The sequence below is a fragment of the Photinus pyralis genome, unplaced genomic scaffold (genome assembly GCF_008802855.1).
Source record: "Photinus pyralis isolate 1611_PpyrPB1 unplaced genomic scaffold, Ppyr1.3 Ppyr1.4_LG5, whole genome shotgun sequence".
Lineage (NCBI taxonomy): Eukaryota > Metazoa > Arthropoda > Insecta > Coleoptera > Lampyridae > Photinus > Photinus pyralis.
The window spans coordinates 48,145,758-48,169,100 of record NW_022170596.1 but is presented as its reverse complement, the minus strand read 5'-3'; the positions used below and the strand labels follow the sequence as shown (position 1 = coordinate 48,169,100).

At 36.0% G+C, this 23,343-nt stretch overlaps 1 protein-coding gene across 1 annotated transcript; it reads right to left on the bottom strand.

Moving 5' to 3' along the window:
- Nucleotides 1-220: 220 nt before the first annotated feature.
- Nucleotides 221-20,887, bottom strand: LOC116171180 (cartilage oligomeric matrix protein-like). Its single transcript, XM_031487872.1, has 13 exons — nucleotides 20,709-20,887; nucleotides 8,907-9,077; nucleotides 3,543-3,766; nucleotides 3,291-3,492; nucleotides 2,821-3,240; nucleotides 2,665-2,765; nucleotides 2,403-2,618; nucleotides 2,102-2,356; nucleotides 1,604-2,058; nucleotides 1,381-1,556; nucleotides 1,014-1,329; nucleotides 542-963; nucleotides 221-494 (listed from the first exon to the last, which is right to left on the bottom strand). The coding sequence occupies exons 1-13, from the start codon at nucleotides 20,794-20,796 to the stop codon at nucleotides 418-420; spliced, it is 3,123 nt and encodes a 1,040-aa protein (XP_031343732.1). The 5' UTR covers nucleotides 20,797-20,887; the 3' UTR covers nucleotides 221-417.
- Nucleotides 20,888-23,343: the final 2,456 nt, after the last annotated feature.

Genomic DNA, 23,343 nt, shown 5'->3' with positions numbered 1-23,343 from the left:
TAATGTGAAACTCGATAATTGAACCTTTGTGGCTCCACTTCGAAGTCGTGTAGGTACAACCCCCATTTACATTTTGAATCCTACTTTACAACGAATTTCGACCTTTTCGCATATAAATTCGGTTTTAGTTGAGTTTTATCTTAATTACACAAATGCCGCATTTTAAAGCAGCATTAGCATTTCAATATAAATCACATTTTGGGCACGAAAAAAAGGTATTTATAAAATTGCTCTATTTTACACACTAAAATATACATTCAATAGAAAAACCATCATAATACTTTGCTAATATTTAAATCTATAAGAATTGTATAACAAACTAATACTAACAGTTAATATCTATCTAATTATTATTTCTACAACATTCTACATTCATGGTAAGGTAATATCAACAAAACGATCAACCAGTAGTTTTGGTTATCTAGTATGACTTACATGGACCATCTTCTGCAGATCGGGTGTAAGTTCGCGGTAAATGGAAGGTGGAACTTGATCTAAATATTGAGGTGAGAAAGGGCGGTGAGCAAGATGGGGTACTTACCATTACACCTATAGACTAGATCCGACCATATCACCATTTTTTGAGAGAAACAGAACACCCCAAGTCTTCCACCTTGTATGGTTTTGTCAAACACGTTTTTGGAATCGGCAACCATTTCTCTGCCAGCGAATATTCGCAATCTAATCAACCCAATTTGCGGTCTGTGCAATAAGCTCCACCGATACGATGTCCTGTCTTTCCATCCGACGTCTTTGGGATCTTTCCAAAGTAAAGTTACTTGGTTTTCTGTGTCGCCAGTGTGCCACAACGCATTTCGTAGCAGTTGTCCTGGACCGGTGACGGAGTTGACCAACTTTAATTGTATACCGGGATCGGCAACCGCACGGAAAGGTGTTGGTCTCCAATAAGTCTGCGCACGTTTCTTCCACATGACCGTGTAGAATCGCTTGCTACTCTGATATCTGTAATTAACCAAATTACAAAGACCCACAAATCAAGGCAGTTTACGTACCCGAATACAAATCCTACGTAATCGTCATCCCTATTGGTGTCAATGTAAAATGTTCCTTCGAAATCGACACCTCCAAAACTGTGATGGCCGATAGCTAAGCCAGGGTCGCTATTCAGAGTTTGCACAATTTCGGCGCCTTTATTAAATATGACCCAGTTGGGATCAATTTGGGCATCACCCACAGGATCTAGTGCAACAGTTTGGAATTTGGTGAAGTCGGTTGAAAATATCATTGAATTATTCGGACAGTTATCAAACTGGTCTTCTCGTTCGTCGCCATCTGCGTTATTTTCACATACATCTCCGACTCCATTACCTAAAGCAAACGTCTATGTGTTATTGTTAATTAAATGAGCGAAAGATATACGATTTAGGTCTTCTTGGCCTGGATTTGCTATGAGAGGGCAGTTGTCGTTGTCGTTTAAAATTCCGTCGCCGTCGATGTCAGGATCGCAAGCGTCTCCCTTGCCATCCTTATCGGTGTCGAGTTGATTACTATTAGGTGTTATGGGGCAATTGTCTTGGTCGTCGTTGATGCCATCCCTTAAATTAGCTTTAACTTTATGTGAACTTTTAGATAGGAGACATACGCGTCCTTGTCCTTGTCCGTGTCGCACACATCCCCTACTAAATCGCTGTCGACGTCGGACTGGTCTCTGTTACTTCTAAACGGGCAATTATCACAAGCGTCACCTATACCATCACCGTCTACATCTCTTTGATTAGGATTTGCATCTCTAGGGCAGTTATCTTGGCTGTTAATAATTCCATCACCGTCCATGTCATCGTCACAAGCGTCACCAATACCATCTCGGTCTATATCAGACTGATCGAAATTCTGTATGGTTGGACAGTTATCACAGGCATCCCCAATTCGATCAGGCGCGCCTATATCTGTATCGGCTTGATCGGAATTTGCGATCAAAGGACAATTGTCCTTCAGGTTTGGCACGCCATCGTTATCGGCGTCATGGTCGCAAGCATCACCAACGCCGTCTCCATCTGCATCCTCTTGGCCGGAATTTGGTTTCCCTGGACAATTATCCTACACACAAACTTAAAGTTTTTAGATCAAATGTGAACAGTACCTTTCTGCATCTAATGTCAATACAATCCAGCTTATAATCGGGCCAGCCGTCTAAATCGCGATCCGGCGCGCAAAGTATCCCATTTCCTGCAAATCCAATCTTACACCGACACCCGAATTTTCCCAGACCAATATAATAGCAATCCGCATTGACATTGCACATTGACCCATCAAAGCAGAATACGGCATTTAATTTACAACCCACGGTTTGATTGCCGACGTAACCTCTAACACAGGCACCACAACCGTAGGAGCCCTAAAAGTAGATTGACGTTTTCGGTTAGGTATTCTCTACGACTTACTATCGTGTTGTGGCATTCAGAGTTGGCGACGCAACTATGTATTCCTAAATCGCACTCGTTGACATCATAACACTGCTGCTTATTGGTGATTGCATTCTCCAATCCAGCTCCACTTACAGCGTCACCATGGTAACCCGTTGGGCAAAACCCGCACCTGTATCCCGGTTCCAGGTTTGTACACTTCACACCTGGATAGCACGGAGTACCCAATTCGCACTAAAGACAAGTTACAGTACGTTCCTCCTTGACGCAAAGAATTTACCTCGTTGATGTCATAGCAGTGCGTTCCGTTACCTTGATATCCTGCAGGACACGCCGCGCATTGGTAATATGGATATGATTGTGTCGGGACACAGTCTAGAGCTGCAATATTAATACGTGTTAATTCGAAATGAGCAAAAATAAAATGATAACAAACCTCCAAAGCAAGGGTTTGAAAGGCAACCATTGATCAAAGCGCAGCGTTCACCATCACCCTCGTACCCAACTGGGCAGGCTCCACATTTGTAACCAAACTCGGTGTCATCGCACGTAACCCCCAGGAAGCATGGATTGTCTCTACAAGTACGCACCCTAATACATTCGTAGCCGTTTCCCATATAACCGTAAGGACAATGGCCACAGGTCGGTCCATTATCAGTGTCTATACACTCAACTCCTAGGAAACATGAAGGTGGATCTTTGCGGCAAGTCTTCTTTTCGAAGTGTTCTGGAGCGCAACATTTACAATTTTCTATGAACTCCTGAAGTTTGTTGATGGAATAGTGCTGATTGCGTACTTGAACGCTCAGCGTGTTCACAGCTTTCAGCAGATCATTGAGCACGTCCAGGACGGTACCTGATATTTTTAGCTAATTCATGCAAGGTTTGAAACGCAGCGTTACTCACTCTCCTTCGAGTAATGTCCGGGAAACGGTGTACGATTGGCATCTTCAGCTTGAAGTTCTCCGATACTCATTTCTTCAACAGGCGGGTCCTGACTTTCCAAAATTAACCCCATCGGAGCGGATCCTTGGCAAATCTCTCGGCTCAGGATGTTTCCCAGTTCGTCCCCATCGTGAATTGCCAGATTGCAGTTTTTCGTGCGGTACTGAGAAAGATAAAAAGATAATGCCGCACGATTCCAGCACGATCACTTACAACTTGCAGTTTGGAACGCTTCTCGTTTTTAAGTATTTCCCTTAAGGAAAGAGGGGTGTAAAACTTTCCTAGGTATGTGCAGTTAACATAAAAATCGATATGTGCACTAGGTTGATTCTGATGAATAGCCAGAACTAGAGTATTTATGTATTCCTTCTCCAACTTGGGAATTTTGTATCGTTCGATACGATTTCTATCTTCATCCTTCACCAGTTCCAGGACAGCTGAAATAATAGCACAAATTGCTTGGGCAGGAAGAACAAATTTGCAGAAGAAAATAAATAACAAATTATGTGTTAGGATAAATCCCCTCTAAATTATTTTGACATTATCAACTGCAGTTATATAATTATTTACATAACCTCTTGAAATGTTTTAAGTAACACTGACAGGCCAATTTAATTTGGTATGTAATGCGGACCTTTAACAAAGGGTTCAAGCAATTAAATTTAAATAGTTCTTAGATGAGTAAGATTTAATTTATATTAGGAAGCACATGTTTTCCGGAATAATAAAAATCACGTTGCATAGCAAGGTATATTTACCAATTTTCGTGATGTGCGATGTAAGAAAAAAATACTCAACGATTTTTAAAAATGTAGCATGCTGAAGAAAATTGCCACAGGACTGGCAACTAGGCGTAATTCAATGTATTTTTTTCTTTATTAAATAATAGATTGGCAGTATAGTTCAATTCGAACTAAGTTGGGTGTAATTCAACACTTAAAATACTGTTTACACGCATTAAATCTTTAATACGAGCATCTTTTAATAATCCTTAATAAATAATGATGAAGACATTTTTGGTGTCATATTGTTACGAAAGCTGCGTTAAGAATGCGATTAATGCCATTCACAATTAATCTTTAAATTGGTGAAATGTTCCATTTGGCATACAAATGAAAAATTTAATAGCTCTAGATTATAATAGCGAACTGTAGTAAATTTGTAAGGTCTTTTTAGTCCTCAGTCTTTCCACATCTTGCTGGATTTTCATTGTTGTTGTTATTAGCAGGACACGAAAAGTAAATTTAATTGTAGGGTAACAAATTGGTACTAAATGTATACTCATGGCAATATCATATTTCACTGATGCTGTAAAATATAGAAGACACGTTCAATCAATGCTCGATGGAGTTTGAAAGCCATCAAAAACCAGAGTAATGATAAATTTGAAAAGGGAAAAGGAAATGGTATACAAAACACATAAGCGAGGGTTGTATTATTACTGAAAAAAAGGATCTCGACAACAAAAGTGCCCGGTTTATAATCATAAAATTTATACTAGTGTTTGAACTCTAGACTAGTCAAACTATGCTTACAATTGAAAGAGCAAAGTAAGTACGTAATTTATAAATTGTGAAAGTATATTCAGAGAAAATTTCTATATTATTGGCACTAAAGTCACTAAATATAGAAAGTACCGCAATCCATTGGGCTCGTGTGTTAGAGAGAGAGAACGCATGATTTTTGCCCAAAAATGGCGGAAGTTACCAGATTCTAGTAACTTTAATGTTTGGGGATTGCTCCACCTGTTTGGAGATATCTGTATATAATTTTATAAAACATGACAGCACTATGAAGTTAGGTTATAAAAAATTACAACTATTCAGATTTTATTTGTCAATTTTTTTAAGTTGGCAGCAAATTTGCCCAAAAATGGCGGATGATTGCGGTACTTTCTATATCTAGTGACTTTAATTGGCACTTAACCAATGATCGGCACCTATCCACATTTTGCGCCAAAAATAAGAATTCTGTGGCAGTTCCCTGTGTCAAAATTGGTTGTGTGGGTCTGTCAAACATTGCTCAAAGTCACGTTATATACATTTTGCGGGTGCGCACTCCGGTTCAGTGGTAATCTTCGACGAAAGTGACTGTGTATGATGACTCAAACCTAACACGGTAAGAACTCAACATAAAAGGGCCCAAACCCATAGTGTCCATAGTTGGTACTTTCGAAAAAAACATATTTTTGTACTTATTGATGGGAATCATCACTTAAAACAATAAAATTCCTATTAAATGTATATTTTCAAAATAAAAATAAATGTGGTTATAGTTAATTTCCTTCATATTTTGTAATAAGTTCACTCAACCGAAAAAGGTAAGAACTTGCAATTTTGTTACTGTACTGTTCTAGAATATGTTAAATAAATGTAATAAAAATAAAAAAATAAATAAAATAAATAAAAAAAATAAATAAATAAAAAATAAACTAACATTTGAAGTAGTTAAATGTCAAACTTACTAAAATAATAATGCAGAATTAATTTGTGTTGCTTTCATCGTCATTATAATGAATAATTTCAGGTAAAATCAGGGTGCCTACGATTGGTATTACCACAGATGTAATACTCCTATTATTAGCACCATATACTGTTATTCATAGGAAATCAGCAAAAAGGTGAACTGCCTATGTTAGCACATAACCACACAATTTCTATAACTAATATATTGGAATAATTTCACTAATACACATTGAAAATTACACCGCAAGCCTTTTGCCTATTATCTCTTTTTTAGATGCCATTAAAAGAAAAAACCAAAAAGCGACTTGGATATTCTGAAGAAGCGGTCCAAAAAGCATTAAGCCGGAGCAGCCAAAAAAACGACCGATATTAAAAATGGAATTCCTAGGGCCATTCTGCAGTTTCGGTTTGGAAATAAATTTACAAAAACTTCCAAAGGGCCTCGTACCAAATTAACGGAAGATGAAGAGCTTCAAATAAAAAAACTGTGTCATTGACGGCCAAATGAGAGGGTTTCCAAGAAGAAAAGTTAATCTTCATATCTCAGTACAATAATTATTGAACGCAGGTTCTAGAAAAACTTAAAAATAATTTCCCTGGAAAAAAATGGTACAGGAGTTTTCTCAAAAGACATCCTCTTCTAACACATAGGAAAGCTGAGGCGGTAACACCTGCTTCTGCAAATGTTGCTGAACAAGGTACCTATACGTAAATGGGTCAGTGACATTTTGGAATATTTTCAAGAAAAAGGCATCGAAGATATATTGCAAGATCCCACGGGAATATTTAATGGAGACGAAACCAATTTTGATTATTGTCCTTGTCCCGATTTAGGAAAAGTTATTGCCCTAAAAGGCACCAAGAATGTTTACGCAGTCGATCAAGGGGATGCCAAACTGAACTTAACTGTAATGTTTACCTTTTCGGCCTCAGGAACTACTATTATTTATCCCAACAAAAGATTACCCCAAGCTGTGACAGACAACGGCTGGATGAAGTGCGAAACCTTCCTACATTATTGAGTATGTTTTGTTCCCTGGCCTGGTTAAATCTAAGGTCATCTTCCCTGCAATTGTGCTTTTTGTTGATGGCCACAAGACACACGGTTACATATTTTCTCAGAGTCTTTTACGATGATGGTAAGTAACAATGATACCTATGTCATAAACCGAGCAAGAAATAGCAGATATGCCAATTATCTTTGATGACAGCAGTAATATTATAGAGGAAATAAGAATGATAGAAGATAATGTTCTAGATGATAATGAACATGCAGTAAATAGATCTCCAAACAAAGAAAATGGTAAAATCAAAATTAATAAGTTTCTAACATTCGTCCAAACTCGTGAACGCAAAGAAAAGAAAGATATTAAGCGTAAACCCTTCGTAATATCTTCTAGTGGCTTCAAAAAGGTGATAAAAGAAAAGGAAAAGTGTAAGAAACAAGGAGAACTTCACAAAATAAAAAGAAAACAAGAAAGGATAGAAAAACAAACGAAAAAACACGGTTTCAGATAAAATCAGAAAGTGAAAAACAACAAGGAAAACATAAAACAGAAAAGACAAATAGAATTGCCAAGAACGAAATTGCAAACTAATAAAAACAAAAACAGAAAGAAACCTATAGTCAAGAAATAGACAAAAAAAATGACGTAGAAACAGTAAAAATTACAGAGCTAGAAGAACAGGAGCCAGTTGGAGAACAATAAGAAATACACTCGGAAATACACGACCAATATTTCAATTTTGGAAATATATTTTTTGAATCTCCTTTCACAAACGAATCCGGAGTAGTCAAATATAATGCCCATGTTAGGAAATTGTTTCAATCGCCGCTAATAAGAAGCAACAAATAGTTTCGCCTTTTAGTGAAAATAACAGTATTGAAAAAGGGCATAGGTATGCTTCATCTGTATTAAAAATATAAATAGTGTTAAACTCGGTATTAAGTGTAAAACATGTAGGTACCGAAGTTACCATGTATCTTGTCTTAGAACAAAACAGTTGTCCTTTATGTATGGAATGCAAGGAATGCCTAGGCCCTAGAGAAATGAAATATTTTTTCTAATGATATAAATATGTACGATTGTTAAAAATACGTATTAGCCTTTTTTTTAGAAATAAATGGCTACATTTAGTATACATTACTTTATTGTTATTTTTATGTATCTACCTTATACCTAAGAATTACCTAACTATTTCCACGTTTCAAAATTACAGTAAAACATCTACCTACCTGCTATCTACCTAATAACCTAAGAAGACCTATTTTTCCTCGGTGTCCATCACTGGAGAAAGGTAAGTGGCAACAAGGGGGAGTGACAATAACTGGCAAAAAGTGAATGCCAATAACTGGCCAAGAGTGACAATAACAGGAACTTTGCTCATTTTTTACCTGTTAATAAGTATTTATTAAACGACGGTGCCAATAATTGGGAAGTTTACCCTGGGTAATATAAAAATGAACCCATATATCCCTTGGTCACGCAATAACTTTAGAATGACATTCATCCTTTTTTTAAGTTTTCTAATATTTAGTTATATTATGGTTCTTACGGGAAGAAAAAGTAAGGAAATTGCGTAGAAAATTGCATTTTGTTTACCGGTCTGTAGGTATCTATCAAAAATTCATTAATTTATTCATTTTTTAGTGCACGGTAGCGCGGCAAATCTAACGTTATTGGAGATCTATTAGTATTGTCCGAGACCTCGTCGTTTCTTGCCGTAATAACGGCTCGCATGAAAAATACAAAAGTTCGGGGTTTTGGTTGCGTGGCGTTTCTCTTCGCATATTTCCAATTATCCATAGTTTCTCAAGCTTAAGTTTCCCCCTGTCTCGACTTTAGTTCTTGCAGGTGTGAGATAGGAATTTGACTCTAAAATATTGTATGGTTCTCTTATAGATTGGAATTAATAATCCATTAAAAGTAATCATCACAACTTCTCTTCCAAATAACAAATAGGCAAGGTCGTACAGACAATTATTAAATAAATAATGTGAAATTGATGTCGCCACCTATAATTGGGCAGTCAATCTGCTTACGATTCGGTCACATGAAAATTTCGATTATATTTATTCTAATGATTATGACCTATAAGGCGGAATTCTTACCTTCATTCGGATTTCTTTGAATACCAAGTAGTAACTTCTTTTGCGAATTTGTGAAATTTAATTCCAAGATAACCTCTGCAGGGCCCGAGATACCTGGTCGCAGTACGATGTCATCCAGTGTGAGAACCAGTGAATCCTTGCTAATTACATTCTGCAGGCCGTAAGAACTACCTGGAAGAGTAAAAAGAAAATTAATGGAAGATTAGGTCCGTGCAATAGATAGAAAATGTTTATTGTCCCGAAATTTCAAAAATAGTCAATTTATCAACATTTGCGCTCAAACCATGAAGGATATAATCACATCGCTTTCTGGGTTTCGAAGATCAAAATGAAGCGGTGGATACCACATAAAACTGTAAAGCAGCAAAAATTAAATGGAATTTCTCATTAGGAATACGTAATTTTGTTGAGAAGTAATTATTTAAATTCCAATTTCTATTTGCTGCGGTAATTCCCTGCTAGAAACCAATTTCGTAAGAAATTTCAAAGGGCTGTAACTTTTGATCTAGTATCCCAATCTTGGAACTGTTTGAAATTATGGATTCTACAGGCCACATTCTATATGAAATTTTTTTTTCCTGGTCGACCTGAGACAATTTTTTTTCGGGCTGAAAAAAAAGGCAGTGTATAACCTTCCTTTTTTACCAAAAATCGACTACACCAAAATTTACACTTTTTCGTATTAATTTTGGTGCGTAGAATCCAAAACGATTCGTACTTTTTCTATTAGACGTCTCAATCAAAAGTTATAGACTAGAAATCAATTTCGTAAGAAATTTCCAAGAGCTGTAACTTTTGATCTAGTAGCCCAATCTTGGAACTGTTTGAAATTATGGATTCTACAGGCCACATTCTATAAGAAAATTTTTTTCCCGAACGATCTGAGACAATTTTTTTTCGGGTGAAAAAAAGGCAGTGTATAACCTTCCTTTTTTACCAAAAATCGACTACACCAAAATTTACACTTTTTCGTATTAATTTTGGTGCGTAGAATCCAAAACGATTCATACTTTTTCGATTCGACGTCTCAAACAAAAGTTATAGACTAGAAACCCTGGGTAATTCCAATGGAATTGGAAGTTTTGACTTTTTTTCTTGAATTTTGGTCTAATGTCAAATTCAGTTCAGCAAAGAAGTTTGTGTTTTCAACGAAATTATGTATTGGAATTGTTAACAAAAGCCTACGAGTACTCAACAAGCAAATAACACGTAATGGCATCGCATATTTGGTTTTGGTCGGTCATCTACACCCCTTCGAGCATTCAATGGCTCAAAAAATGTCGTCTGTGCTGGAAAATGTCACTTCTAAGATAAAATAGGAGGTAGAAAGTTTACTCCTGGAACACTAATAATGATAATAAGAAACTCCTTATTATTAATAAACTTTGATCAGAAATAATTTTGTAGATGTGAGCAAAACTAAAAAAAGTTTATATTTACATTACTTTATCTATATATGCCAAAGTGAAAGAACTACATTTCATCACGATGAATGGAATTAATGACGCAATGGATGCAGATAATTGTAAATGTGATTACAACTCCTTAAAATTATTTTTTAATTACTTGTCTGTTGGCAAAGACGTAATCGAGGATTTCCAGACCACTAGTTTCCTAATATTTTATCAAAAGTTTCACCGGAGACTTTTCATCGCTATTTTTTGAAGGGGGTAAGGTAAAAGAATTGAGAGGAAATTAAATGAGATGTCTAAAGTTCTTTAATTTTGTCAATGATTTGATTATTGTATCCATGGTAACTAAGGCAACTGATACCATTCGGTAATAACTCATCCCAAAATTGTGTAAATATAGTCATCAATGTAATCAGGAAGAGGAATGCAAAAATGTCATTAAGATATACAGGCTTTGCATTTAAGAAATGCAAATGGGTCAAATCTCAGAAACGATGGGCCAAAACTTTTTTTTATTATGACACTGGATAATGGATTCTACGTAAAAATATCTAAAATGCTTTTGTTTGTGGTAGTTTCACGAAACAGTGACACAGGGTAGTGAAAACTGCAAGTCTTTATCTTTAAAAGCAGCTGGAATACACTGCAGTCTCAATCAAAATAGGACACACGGTAGAATTAAATTGCATAATTTGCAAACAACGTCAAGGGCCGCAGGCTTTAGAACGGTAGGCCGCGTGTTTGACATATGCCTGCCTTAAATCCAGGAAAGCTCTAATGAAGTGAAACAAATGCAAGGGCTTTTTGAAGACGGCCGGGAATGCTCCGTCCGAACGTGTTCATCGCTCATCTCGGAGATCCCTCAGGAAACACCCGGACAGCTACCTTTGACCAAAAGGTCTCATGTCATAGAAGTCGCTACTTTATGCATCAATTTCGGTGGGAAAGCATTTTTCCGTAGAGATTTATATCTTTCTGTTTATTGAGTGTTTCTTCTTTTATGTATGATTTTATTTATTCTAGCATTTTAACCAGATTACAAACATAATTGCAGGAATACACTTTGGAGGGTAAATTCGTCCCTTTTGCCTTTGAATCTGCAATATTTGTCTTGGCAGAAGGGTTTCTTATGCTTTGCATAATTTTCTAAAGTTTTTCCAGCCTGTTACTAATATCAAGAATGGGGGTTTACAGTATAGTTGAATTCCGCAGTTCTAATTTAATAAGCGTGTACCTGAAACCATAAAACATTTTTTTGGACAGTAAAAGTTTATTTAAAAATAGAGGCTGATTAGCAAAAAAATAATGAACATGTGCGGTTTTAAAGGTTTATTCAAAACGATATGATTGTGGCGGGCTCTGTGACGTAATAAGCCCGACCAATCAGCTCCTAGAACCATTCAGATGACATAACGACTTGGCAATATTGCAGGAGAATGGCATTTATAACTTGCGTCATCTGTCACAGGCACTTGTCACTTTCGTGCTAGATGCAGTTAAACATCCCTCTCAAAACGTCAAATGTGACAAACGTCAGACCCTCGCGTAAGGTTGCCAGCTCACTTCTACGTGATTGGTTGTAGGTTTGTGACGTATTTAGTATGAAGCGTTTCAAATTCGGACTAAAAACACAGCTTTTCAATAATTTATTTTGGGTTTAGTTTACTCGCAAATAAAAATTGACACACGGGTCTTTTTATTTTTAATGTACTTTGTGGATCAGAAATAACAAATGAAGGCGGGATGAGCCCATTGCAATTTTACCCCTATGTGTGAAGGATAGATACGTCCCTTTAGCATGTGAATCCGCAATATCTGTCTTGACAAAAAGTGTTGATTTTTTGCGTGATTTTATAAAACTTTTTCCGGGCCGATACGAACATCATTGCGGATTACCCTTACCGTTGAAGGGTAGATTCGTGCTTTAACATCGGAATGTGTAGGTGGAAAGGGAAAAGTGTTATGTTTATACTGAGTTTTTGGGGCTTCTGTTACTAAAGTAATAATTATTATAAAAAGATACCGAATAAGCTACTTAAGAGGGGTAGTTTGGTAACGTTTGTCATTGTGTAAGGTTTTTGTTTTCATGGCGCTTATATGCGGCTTTTGTTGATAAATTCAAAATTTGATACAACATAATATAATATCTGGTTATCCGAATCCGAACCCCAATCTAACTTCAGCGACATCGAAGTTAATACCAATTTCTGATTGCGATTTCTTTTGGGTCGCTACACAAGGGTTGGTATAGTCCATCTCATTCACGATAACGACATATACGGTGCGTCGAGTAATTATATCCAATATTGCCATTCGCCATGTGGCTTATTACTTTGTTAGTTCGGTTTCCTTTACATGCGAGTCGAAATTACCCTAAACAAATTTTAAATTTGTATTATCATTGTATATTTACGCCGTTGCAATTTTGAAAGCTGAAAATTGGAATATGCATTCGCACTTGAAAAAAGTGAGGAAAAAAGTCATTGAAACATAAACTTAGCTATCTAAGAGTGAAGGTTATAATAATTAAATTGCATAAAATTACAAAGTTACGGTAATAAAACTATTTATGTCTTTCAAAGTCGTCAACTAATAATATGCTGGTTATCAATAAAGGAAAACTCGTGAAAACTCGAAGCTAGAGTGAAATTCATTAAAAACTACCTAGCGCCATACTGGTGTTTAGCTTACTACACCAACGGAAATAAACCCATAGTACGTTGACATCTAAAGTAATAAAACCAAAAATCATTGAAGATAATAAAATCTCTCATATAATTATTTTTAACGAAACTCATATAGGTACGTAGGATAAACCTAGAATTAGAATTTCGAATAGGGAAACATCAATTGTAACAGGAAACTGAACGAAGCAGACTTTCTCAGGGTTTAGAATATCCTCACGTTTATTTATTTATTGGTAAATTATACGTGTACTTTATTTTAATGTTCAATTTTAGTGGGGTTAGGCTACAACAAAGTGGCAGTTTTTACCAACCTCATTTCTATATTATCAAGGGAAAGGTAACCTCAAGTACCAACGCTTATAATTATAATTTTCTAAGGACTGTTTTTAGTCGTGTGTCCGTCATTATTTTAACCGATGGCAAAAATACATCCTTGAATTACAAATAGAAAGTTTTCGGACCACCAATGTTCTCAAAACAAATACAATAGCAGGGGTTATACGAAAGGTGTTTTTCAAAGTAAGAGTAGAAGTATGTGAATCAACTGTGTAAATATGGACACCATAGATAAATAATCCATTATAAGAAATTTAAATTGAAAGTTTTAGTTGTACACCTAACACCGGGCTCTGGATGGACTTGAGTATGCAAAATCCGAGGACCACATTCTGCAAATTGATTCAAGTCCAGAAAAGGCCAATGTGTCTTAGTTACCAGCCATCATACGCAAATACCAGCCACATTTTTCTTCTCGAGTACTTAAAATAAACCACTACAAATTACTTGTTCGATTTCTCTGTACTGCTTCTACATATCCAAAGGTAAAGCAAGACTATGAAATGTGTACTTGAAAACGTTTTAAATTACAAGGTTCTTCATTTTCTAAGGTACATACTTGAATTAAATTCAAATCACTTAGAAGCAGATTCAAGGATATTTTGTCATATCTTTTATGCAGTAAAAATTCAATGTGTTCATGTCGTAATCTTTATCTCTGTGCAAACGTTTTCATCCTGGGAATTTATTTATCGCGACTTGGTTGTCTTGATTCTATAAGTAGAAATATTTTTCTGGAAGCGATTTAGCCGCTCAACCCCTTGGTGAAAATATTTGTCGACTTTTACCAGCATTACATTCTATAAGTGGTTGCGAATTGCTATACGAGTAGATTCGGTGTGGATTGAGTTGGATTTCGTACAAGTAACTCTAGCATCTTTGGAAAATTTGTATTTGAGTGTTGAACAATTGAAAAAATTAGAAACGGTTTGCTTTTTTCGAAAAAATAATCAACTGCTGATGCACTTCGGTTTCAATTGATTTCACACAAAATCGGCTTCGATTTAGATTTAGTGAACATTATATGCACATCTGATGCTTCACATTTACATTTATTAGGAGCTATGGTACAAAACATATCTATGATAAAACACAACTTCCAGCACTTTATTACTATTCGTCTATGAAGAGAGAGAGATGTTAACCTGTATTCAGGACAAATGATTAAACCACATTTCCAAGAGTCTTTGATTCAACCCTGCAAATGAGCAGGACATTATCCAACTATGACTTGTATTTGCAAAATTCTAACTTGCATGTATATTTTAATTTGTTTTATTTTATAGCGTAACATTTTAATAGGTTTGAATGAGTACGCTAAGTCGATCTTTAACCGTGAGGGTAGATATAGAGATCTATTTAATCGTTAGGGTAGATAAAGTGAAACAGCTGACTGTGTATTCTAATGCCATCTGTCATTCTTATGTTCTAAACGTCATTTTATATCGTGCTGCGCATGACATTTGAAATAAAAGACTGCGAAGGAAAAGATAACTCTTAGTGTACTGACTCATTTTTTGTTCCGTAGGTGGTAACCCTTGGTAAAGATTTTTTCTACTTTGATCTACAAAAATGAATTATAAGTAAAATTCATTTAGTCCGTGTGTTAGAATACAAAAAATTACAATTTTTAAGTATTTTTACTTAAAAGTAATGTTATAATTTTTTTTAAATTTTGGTGTCTAATCTCTTTTAACTCGAAATGGGGTTGTATGATAATTATTTGTGATAATTTGTGTTCACTTTCTAATAATTAATGTTATCAACACAGGTGTACTCTATAAGGTCAATAAAGTTTAGTAGATCTGAAGATTTTTGAATTTTTAGCAGATGGAAATATCACTTTGTAAATTTAAAAAAAACGCTACACAATAATGAAGTTTTTCTTCAATTACTACCTTAAAAAGTGAGGTAAGTAATTGCATGATTAATAAAGTGTAAAAGGCTATTTAACAATTAGCTAAACTAACAAACCCCCACAACAAAAATTTAAAAAAACTGTGAGAAAGAATCTCCCCTTGGGGTCCATGAGAGACCCCTGTTAGTATCCTAAGGGAAGCAGACTATTTTTGAGGTATAAATTACATTCAGCATTATCAGAAGCTTTACAATGATTTAAATCTTCTGCTATAAAATAAAGTTTTGTATTACACAAGACCATAAAGGGAAACTAACCATTTCACTCAATGGTTAATAGATCCCTTTATCGTCTTATATAATAAATATTTGCTCTTTTCTCTTGGATACGTACCTTTGCATCTAATTTTTTTCACTAAATAATTTTTGCATGGTTCAATATTATGATCACTATAACAAATAAATTTCGTCCAACAGAAGTACTTTTCAGGTTTGTTGTAGCTAAGGTGTCAACGCATGTACAGTCCCATTCAAGAGAGTGGCCTTTTGCATATTATATTATATGCTCTAACGGTATCAGAACGGTACAGTCCAACCGGTTCCAAAGTCGATGCTAGGTTGATGGAAGTACATAAGTGCCCTGTGAATTATTTGGTTTAACTCTGTGTGTCGTGACATTCGACTTTTGTTGTTCACTCTGCAGCTAAGCCCCTTTTTCAATCACTCTTTCTTCACAATGGGAACATTTGATGTTTTTCAAATATATTACAGCCTATTCTTAATGCAACACATATTCGGAAAGTTGAATTAATCATTTTTGTGCCAATGGTAGTTGATGGTAACGAATGTAACCATGCACTAGACTCTTTCAAGTGTGTCTTTGGAGGGTACCTTCGTTAGCGTATGGGTCACAAAGGGCGCTCGTTTTTGCGGATATTTTGTGTTTGAAAAAGATGGCTGGGAATCGATTCGGAGACGAGATGCATGAGAGACTACCAATTGTTCAGTATAATGGTCATAAATCCATTCCCCTTTGTTGTTATTTTCCTCTATTATATATTATGTAATGTTCAATATAATACATACAAGCAGTCTATCCAATGGGTAAAATTCAAAATCAAATCCCAAAAGAGTACCATAAGTATTAAAAAAATGCGAAAAACTGTAGATATAAAATTTAACGGGTGTGTCAACGGTGACAATATTGGTATTTCAATGTTATAATTTTTTACTAGCAATCTATGAATTCTTTGTTAATAATTTCTGTTTTAATTTCATTTCCCAATTGTAAATTATGTCTAATTATTTAAAAAAAAAACTAATAATACATCACTAAAATAATCATCAAAATAGATATAACATGCACTCAATCGACCTACGCGCCGTGGAGGAGGAGGAGGTATAAAACAAAATTGGCCCAATAGGGCTTCTAGCAACATCCGAATTCTTAATCTACTACTACTACTACTAATCTACTGCTTTTCTGAACTTGAATCAATTGGCAGAATGCGGTTCTCGGATTTTGCCTATTCAAGTCCATCCAGCGCCTGCTAGATCAATAAAAACACACAGTAGAACGTTACAGGAAAGTATATTATACATAGGTAAAGGTAAGTACTCGTAAATTATCAAGATGCGAGAACGGTGTATGTATCCAGAAACACACATTCAGTTTCAACACTCCCAGGACATAGTTATTTACATAAAAGCAAATACTCTTTGATAAAAGCATTGACTAATACCGGGTATTAGTCAATGATAAAACCATTGACGGGGGGTATTAGTCAATGATAAAAGCCAGGAAAATGGCACATTACTGGCGAGTCAAGTAGTGTCATTTTACTGGGGTTTTGTATTAAATTTTACCCCAAATCGTATTTTGCCATAAAATTGTAATTTTCATATGGAATTTTTTCGACGAAGACCTCAATTTTGTTTTGAGTGTGAAGTAAAAAAGAAGAAGAATCGAGACTCAAAAAAGTGTTTATTTGTTTTTATTTTTTTGTGCCTCGATTCTTCTTCTTTTTTTTTCATATAGAACTTTTGATTAAGGTCCATCTGTCAGTGATGATAGGACATATTACACAAGTCTTCCAGAATGTGTTATAATTTTAATACTATAAGCAGATCTTGTGATGTTTTTGGTTCCGAGATTCACTGTATATAGTGTATATTAACCGTTACAAAGGAATGGTGTCACAATCTAAACTTATAATTTTAGTTATATTACTATTGGTACCTAGTGTTATCACATGAATATTATTTATTGTATTGATTACTGCTGTAAGGCTATAAGATGGAATTTTTCCAAATTTTTCTTTAATCAATTATGGTGCATGATGTTTTCCAGGTAGGGTGCACACTCCGGAAGAAGGTCCGAAATAGTGTGGGGTTCCCCTACGACGGCTATACCCACTAAGACCTCACCTAGGGCTTGCTGCGCCCATTAGTCTTTTGCAGGTAAGTATTAGTATTCTAGTAGTTTTTATTCGCGGACTTCAAATTTCTTCCCATATCACCTTAATGTCAAATGTACATAGTATGTTCCAGAGTTCCAGAGATACTTGCACTCGAGAGGTTTCACATTGAGGTGGTACTTCACCTACTAGAAGAAGACTATGGCTGAAAGCAGTAGCTATGTCTCAGGCGGAGTATGTAAACTTCAAATATAGTACTACGTTCTGCATCAATTTTAAATAACGTTAACGTTAAGTAGGGCTTAACCTTTTTTAGCATACTATTTGTTTCCGTCCACTGTGGCTGCTATCGTTTCCATACCCGACTTTTTGGACATTAAGGTGGATTTCTCCAAAACATGCCTTCGCTCAGTCCCCTAGCGATCCACACCTTTGTAATTTTTCCCCTCCACTCCTATTTATAGGCATGTCATAGTTCGAATTAGTATTATCTAACGTAGCCTTAAGGTAGTATAGTTGCCAACCATTCGCTATTGAGGCAGAGCGAGAGGGAGGATACCAGCCTCGACATGTAAGGGGTCGGAGTTGTTATAAGAGCGCCAAGGGAATACCTGATAACCAAGTTTTGGACCTTGTTTAATTCAACTGACATTGTATCGCTGCAGGCTCTATATATATCAAGTAGCGTCTTATGGTGGGCTTCCCATTTGTGGTGAACGTTGAGTGATACAACAAAACTTTCCAGTGCTTGGTCCTAGGCTTGGTCCATCTTAACTCGCTATCTCCCCAGACACGTTGATTATTTGCGCATTCGTGAACAACACGGGATTATAGTAGTTGATAGAATTAACACAATTTGTCTTTTCCTCCAAGAGCATACCCTATAGCACTGCCCACTGGCACCTGCGTGAATTTATGCTTTATAGCTACCTCCCACATACTTTCTCCGACCGTTTCATCTCCGTAACAAATCGTAAGATTATATCGACTTCCTCAGTGTGGAGCTCTGTGTCATACGCTCCTTTGATGTCATAAAAGATCGCTCTCTCATCAAAGGCCTTTAGGGCTATATCGGTGAGTTAGACCAAGTGGTCAACTGTGGACCGCCCTTACCGAAATCCCACCTGATATTAAACCAGTATGTTGTTGCGCTCCGCTCAAACTGGAGTCGTGCATTTATTAGCTTTTCCAACATCTTCCCCAAAAATGATGTGAGACTAGCGGGACGGTAATGTTTACTGATTAGTAATGAATCTTTTTTTGGTTTCAGTGTAAGGAGTACGACAGCTCGTTTCCATTCGGAGAGGTATGAACGAATTTGGCAGTTGAGAAGTACTTTACGAGGGCCTCCATTTCCTGTTTAATAGTCATTCTAATTTCAGGGTACAGGTATCACCGGTGTCAGTGTTGAAGTGCGCATATTTTGAATCTACCTGCTGTTTAGTTTCATGGTATGATAATTTATGTAACACTTTCATTCTTGTATTTTCATTTCTTTTTGAAACGCAGCGCAAAATTTAGTAATGGCCCTATGCGACTCTTGGCAATTTGGGCACTCAACGGGCACTTCAAACGGGATAACACCATGTGGTTGGTTGCCACTGATACACCTCTTTTCGTGCTTACAATTCATCGACGAATGGCCAAACCTTTGACAATTGAATCACCGCAGGGATTAGGTATATACGGACGAACTTTCAGTGAGTAAAACGCTGTCTGTACCGACCAGTCGTGTTCGTATTCGTCTCACTTCTATTACATCCTGCCCTTTAAGATTTTTTGCTTTATTTATTCAATTGCGCGGTTTATTAAACCTCGACAGTAAGCAACTCCATTTAATGTATTAAGGGCACCGTGGGGTGCGACTTTAATTTCAAATTCTACGAAACACTGTAACTTAAGTAGGTGTTCCCAACTTGTCTCTTATACCGATCCTGCCAGGGTTGCCACGTTCTTCTTGCTATATTCCGCCCCATCATAATCCTGTTACTCCAACCAATACTTAACTTTGAACGTATTTTTTGCCATGATATTTTACTCCAATACAGGAAATCAGTTCAAGGTTTGTTTATAACAAATTCAAAACAATCCCTCCCTTACTGTCTGCATGTTTTAAGCGTGCTTGGATTTAAATGCTATTTGATAAATTTTCTTAATTTTAACCAAGGAAATTGGGAGTTTTGAATATGTATCGTATGAAAGGTTATCGAAATTCGATTAACCTTTATTAATTAGTCTCAGAAGGTTTCCAATATAAGGCAAATTGTATCACGAGTCCTTCAGAAAACAAGCCTCACTCATTAAAATGGTAAACTTACGCCTCATCTTTTGATTAATTAGTTTAAGTTTAAAAAATTAATTGGGGTACTTTAAGTTATCGCAAGTCACCTTTGTGATAATGAAAGCGAGCGTAATATTTTGATCCGAACTATTAACAATGAGACAAAAAAATATAAGTGTTCTTTAACCTTTACACACATTAAAACAATCTAAGCGATCAGCTTTAGGAAATTTATGTCAAACAATAATTACTGATTTATTAAAAGCGCCGCGGGCACGCAGTCCCACACGCGTTTTATAGAATGTTTGACATACCAAAGTATAGTCTATGGGATTGCATAGACGACTTTAATTAAAAGTAAGTCTAAACACGTGTCCTTCCTAACTCCAGTTTAATTTCTTTTGAAGGCCACAATGTCTCTTACTTATCAATAAATTCAATTAACTGAGATTTTACAGTCGAAGCAATTATGAGTGGTAAATCGAAAATGCACGGTACCTTCACATAAAATAGATATCGACCATTTTACTTGGCAATAATTGCTTTTTTGAAACGTTAGCACTTTTTCAACTACACAATCACTAGTCTATTAACAAGCATTATCAAAATTAAGCTTCTAATTAAAGTTCATAAACAAATTGATGTGTAGCATTGCTTAATACCCGAAGAGCGATCTCCAAAATTAGGTCCAGTTTGATTATTTTATTTAAACCATTAATAATTAATGCATGGTTTTAAATGCACTTAACGCCAAAATCCACGTGCACTTTGCACGTTTAGTATAAGCACTCTTCCAAAAATTGTAGACTTACCTTGATCCAGTGTAAGGGAATGCACCACCATGGCGTATGATGCACAGAGAAAGAGCACAACACTCCACATCTCAAAGTGTGAAGGCATACTCGCGATCTTTTGGTTAGCACAATTTTGCAGTAAGTTCGACACTCGCCTAGTGGACACTGTTTGATATTACCATGTCGTTATAGTTATAGCAAGTAAATATGATGTCATTGTTGATTAAAATTGGGTTAAACAGATTAAACTTATAGTTAAGTCATTTATAAATATTGGTATGATCTGTAGAAAAAGTAAATTCTTTAAAGATAAAGCTTATGACTAATTAGCATCATTACCCACCTCTTTGCATCGTCTCCTTAGTCATTCGCTCGCTCACTAATTCATCGAATTGCCGTTAGGGCCCTTCCCTAACTATTCTCAACATGCGCCATTTTCCGGCTACGGCACCAAGAAGCGGTACCTATTCGTAAAACCATAAAAGGTTCTTTAATTTTCCATATGTCTTAGGAATTTCGTGGATCATTAAGCTAATTCAATAATTATGTAAACCATTTGGTATAATACTCAATTTTTTTATAGAGGCGCCTTTGTAATAATCAGTGTTTAAACAAAAAATTAGTAAGGTTGTAGGTCATTTTGCGATGTAACATATTGTCTTCGTGCGTGGAAACAACTCGAATTCTTAGTTTTTTCCATCGGTTTGCAACTTGCACAATGCACAACGAATCTTCATTTTAGTTCTGCAAATAATGCAGCGAAAGTTGCCGATTCCGTTGTATTTCAAAAAATTACAGAATCATCATAAATACAAATTTTGGTAGGTAACCCCTTGAAATACCTACTTAGAATTCTAAAATGCCAAGCAAAAAAGAACCAATTTGGTGTTACTATAGTACTACCACTATAATAAGTTTCTAAAACTTCGGTATGTTGTTCAGTGACGTTCAGTTGTACTACTACGTCCCATTTTCCCGTCAAAATGTCCTTGTGCTAACTTCAGGGGGCTCAAAAATCCTCGACATTTTTGAACTTTCTTTTAGTAACGTTGCTTCTAGGGCTATAACAGTCAATCCGACACAAAAGTGTAGCTATACTATTATAAAAATTAAAGTACCTAACATTTACTTTTATTTAAAAAAAATCATCTACTTTGATTGAATAGACTCCAAGATAAGGATCTTTAAAGTTGCACTAAAAATTCTAGAATTGAGAAAAAGGCTAATAATACTATTTATTTTTCATTTGACTATTATATGCCAATTATATCTGTCATATGAGACATATAAAGCAGTCTATGACCCCCGAGGGCATAATGAGAGGGCATAATGAGATGACAATCCATTATGCCCTCTCATTATGCCCTCAAACGGCCTGTCAAATATATTGATGGAGTTATGTAATAAAAAAGATGCTACTTGATTCGTATGAGGCACTAACAATAATCATTACATTTGTATATTGGAAATGCCTTATTTGGAACGATGAAAAATAAAATTTTGTATGCACCTCAGGCATTACTCGATATTTAACCCTCGGGCGACTTACAATCCCTCGGGCCAGAGGCCCTCGGGCTCTGTCGCCCTCGGCGTAAATATCGCCTTAATGCCCTTGATACATAAATAACTATTTTCTTCAAACGTCAATAAAATATGACATTTCTCAAGGTATTTCGTGGCAAAAGTTTTACATTTTAGACGATTGTATGTTGCCATTGGCAACGAATTTTGTATTTGTATTTATTTAGCATAGGTAATATATATTTATTGAATATAATGAAAAATTGGCAACAATCACATAAGCCAAGGCTCGTGCGTGATGGGTCATCGAGTATATACTTTAGTACACTAGACAAAAAAAGAACAAAACAATAATATAGAACCACATAAGGGTTAGAACGAGATTCACGTTAGCTTGGAGTAAAAATTCAATTCTACTCCTAATAACCTATCCTTAAACCTTTTCTTAAACGCGTAGGGTCTCGCAATTAGTCTTCATTCTAAACCAATTAACAGCCAGCATCTTGGTAATTCGTCAGAACTTCACTTCAGCCTCAAAAATGGGTCCGTTAACTTGCCCCCCCCCCCCCCACTGAGAGATTTGATAGTCGTATTATTTTGAAATGAATGCGCTCGTTATGCGCTCATATGCGCCACCGATAATAACTCTTGCGCCATTACGTTTTTAGAAATCCGAAAAAACATTTGGGGGGGCCAAGTGAACGTAGCCCCCCCCCCCAGTACGTATTTTGTCCCTTGTAACTAGGTCACCTGATACATTTGGTTATGCGCTCAATTGCGCCACTTGAATTAAAGCTAGCGCCATTACGGTTAAGCCGTGACAAATTTTCAAAAAGTGGGGGGGCCAACTTAACGTTTTTAAAAGTTACTTTTTTTTTACATCTTTTCATACGAAATTGTACTCTCAGGTATGCGCTGAAATGCGCCGTAAAAAGATATCTTTGCGCCATTATTGTTTTTTGGATATCCTTAAATATATTTGGGACTTGGGATTTGAAAACGCTAAGTTAGACCCTCCACTGTTTAAAAATTTTTTATGGCTTAACCGTAATGGCGCTAGCTTTAACTCAAGTGGCGCAATTGAGCTCATAACCAGATGTATCAAGTGGCACAAATACAGGTAGCAAAATGC

What these genes read in the sequence shown, in the direction of transcription:
- LOC116171180 (XM_031487872.1), bottom strand. Translation starts at nt 20,796, where the DNA reads ATGCCTTCACACTTTGAGATGTGGAGTGTTGTGCTCTTTCTCTGTGCA. An exon ending in TTCCCTTACACTGGATCAAG is followed by an intron (nt 9,078 to 20,708) that starts GTAAGTCTACAA and finishes TTACTCTTCCAG; the next exon opens with GTAGTTCTTACGGCCTGCAG. An exon ending in TCTAGTCTATAGGTGTAATG is followed by an intron (nt 495 to 541) that starts GTAAGTACCCCA and finishes CTCAATATTTAG; the next exon opens with ATCAAGTTCCACCTTCCATT.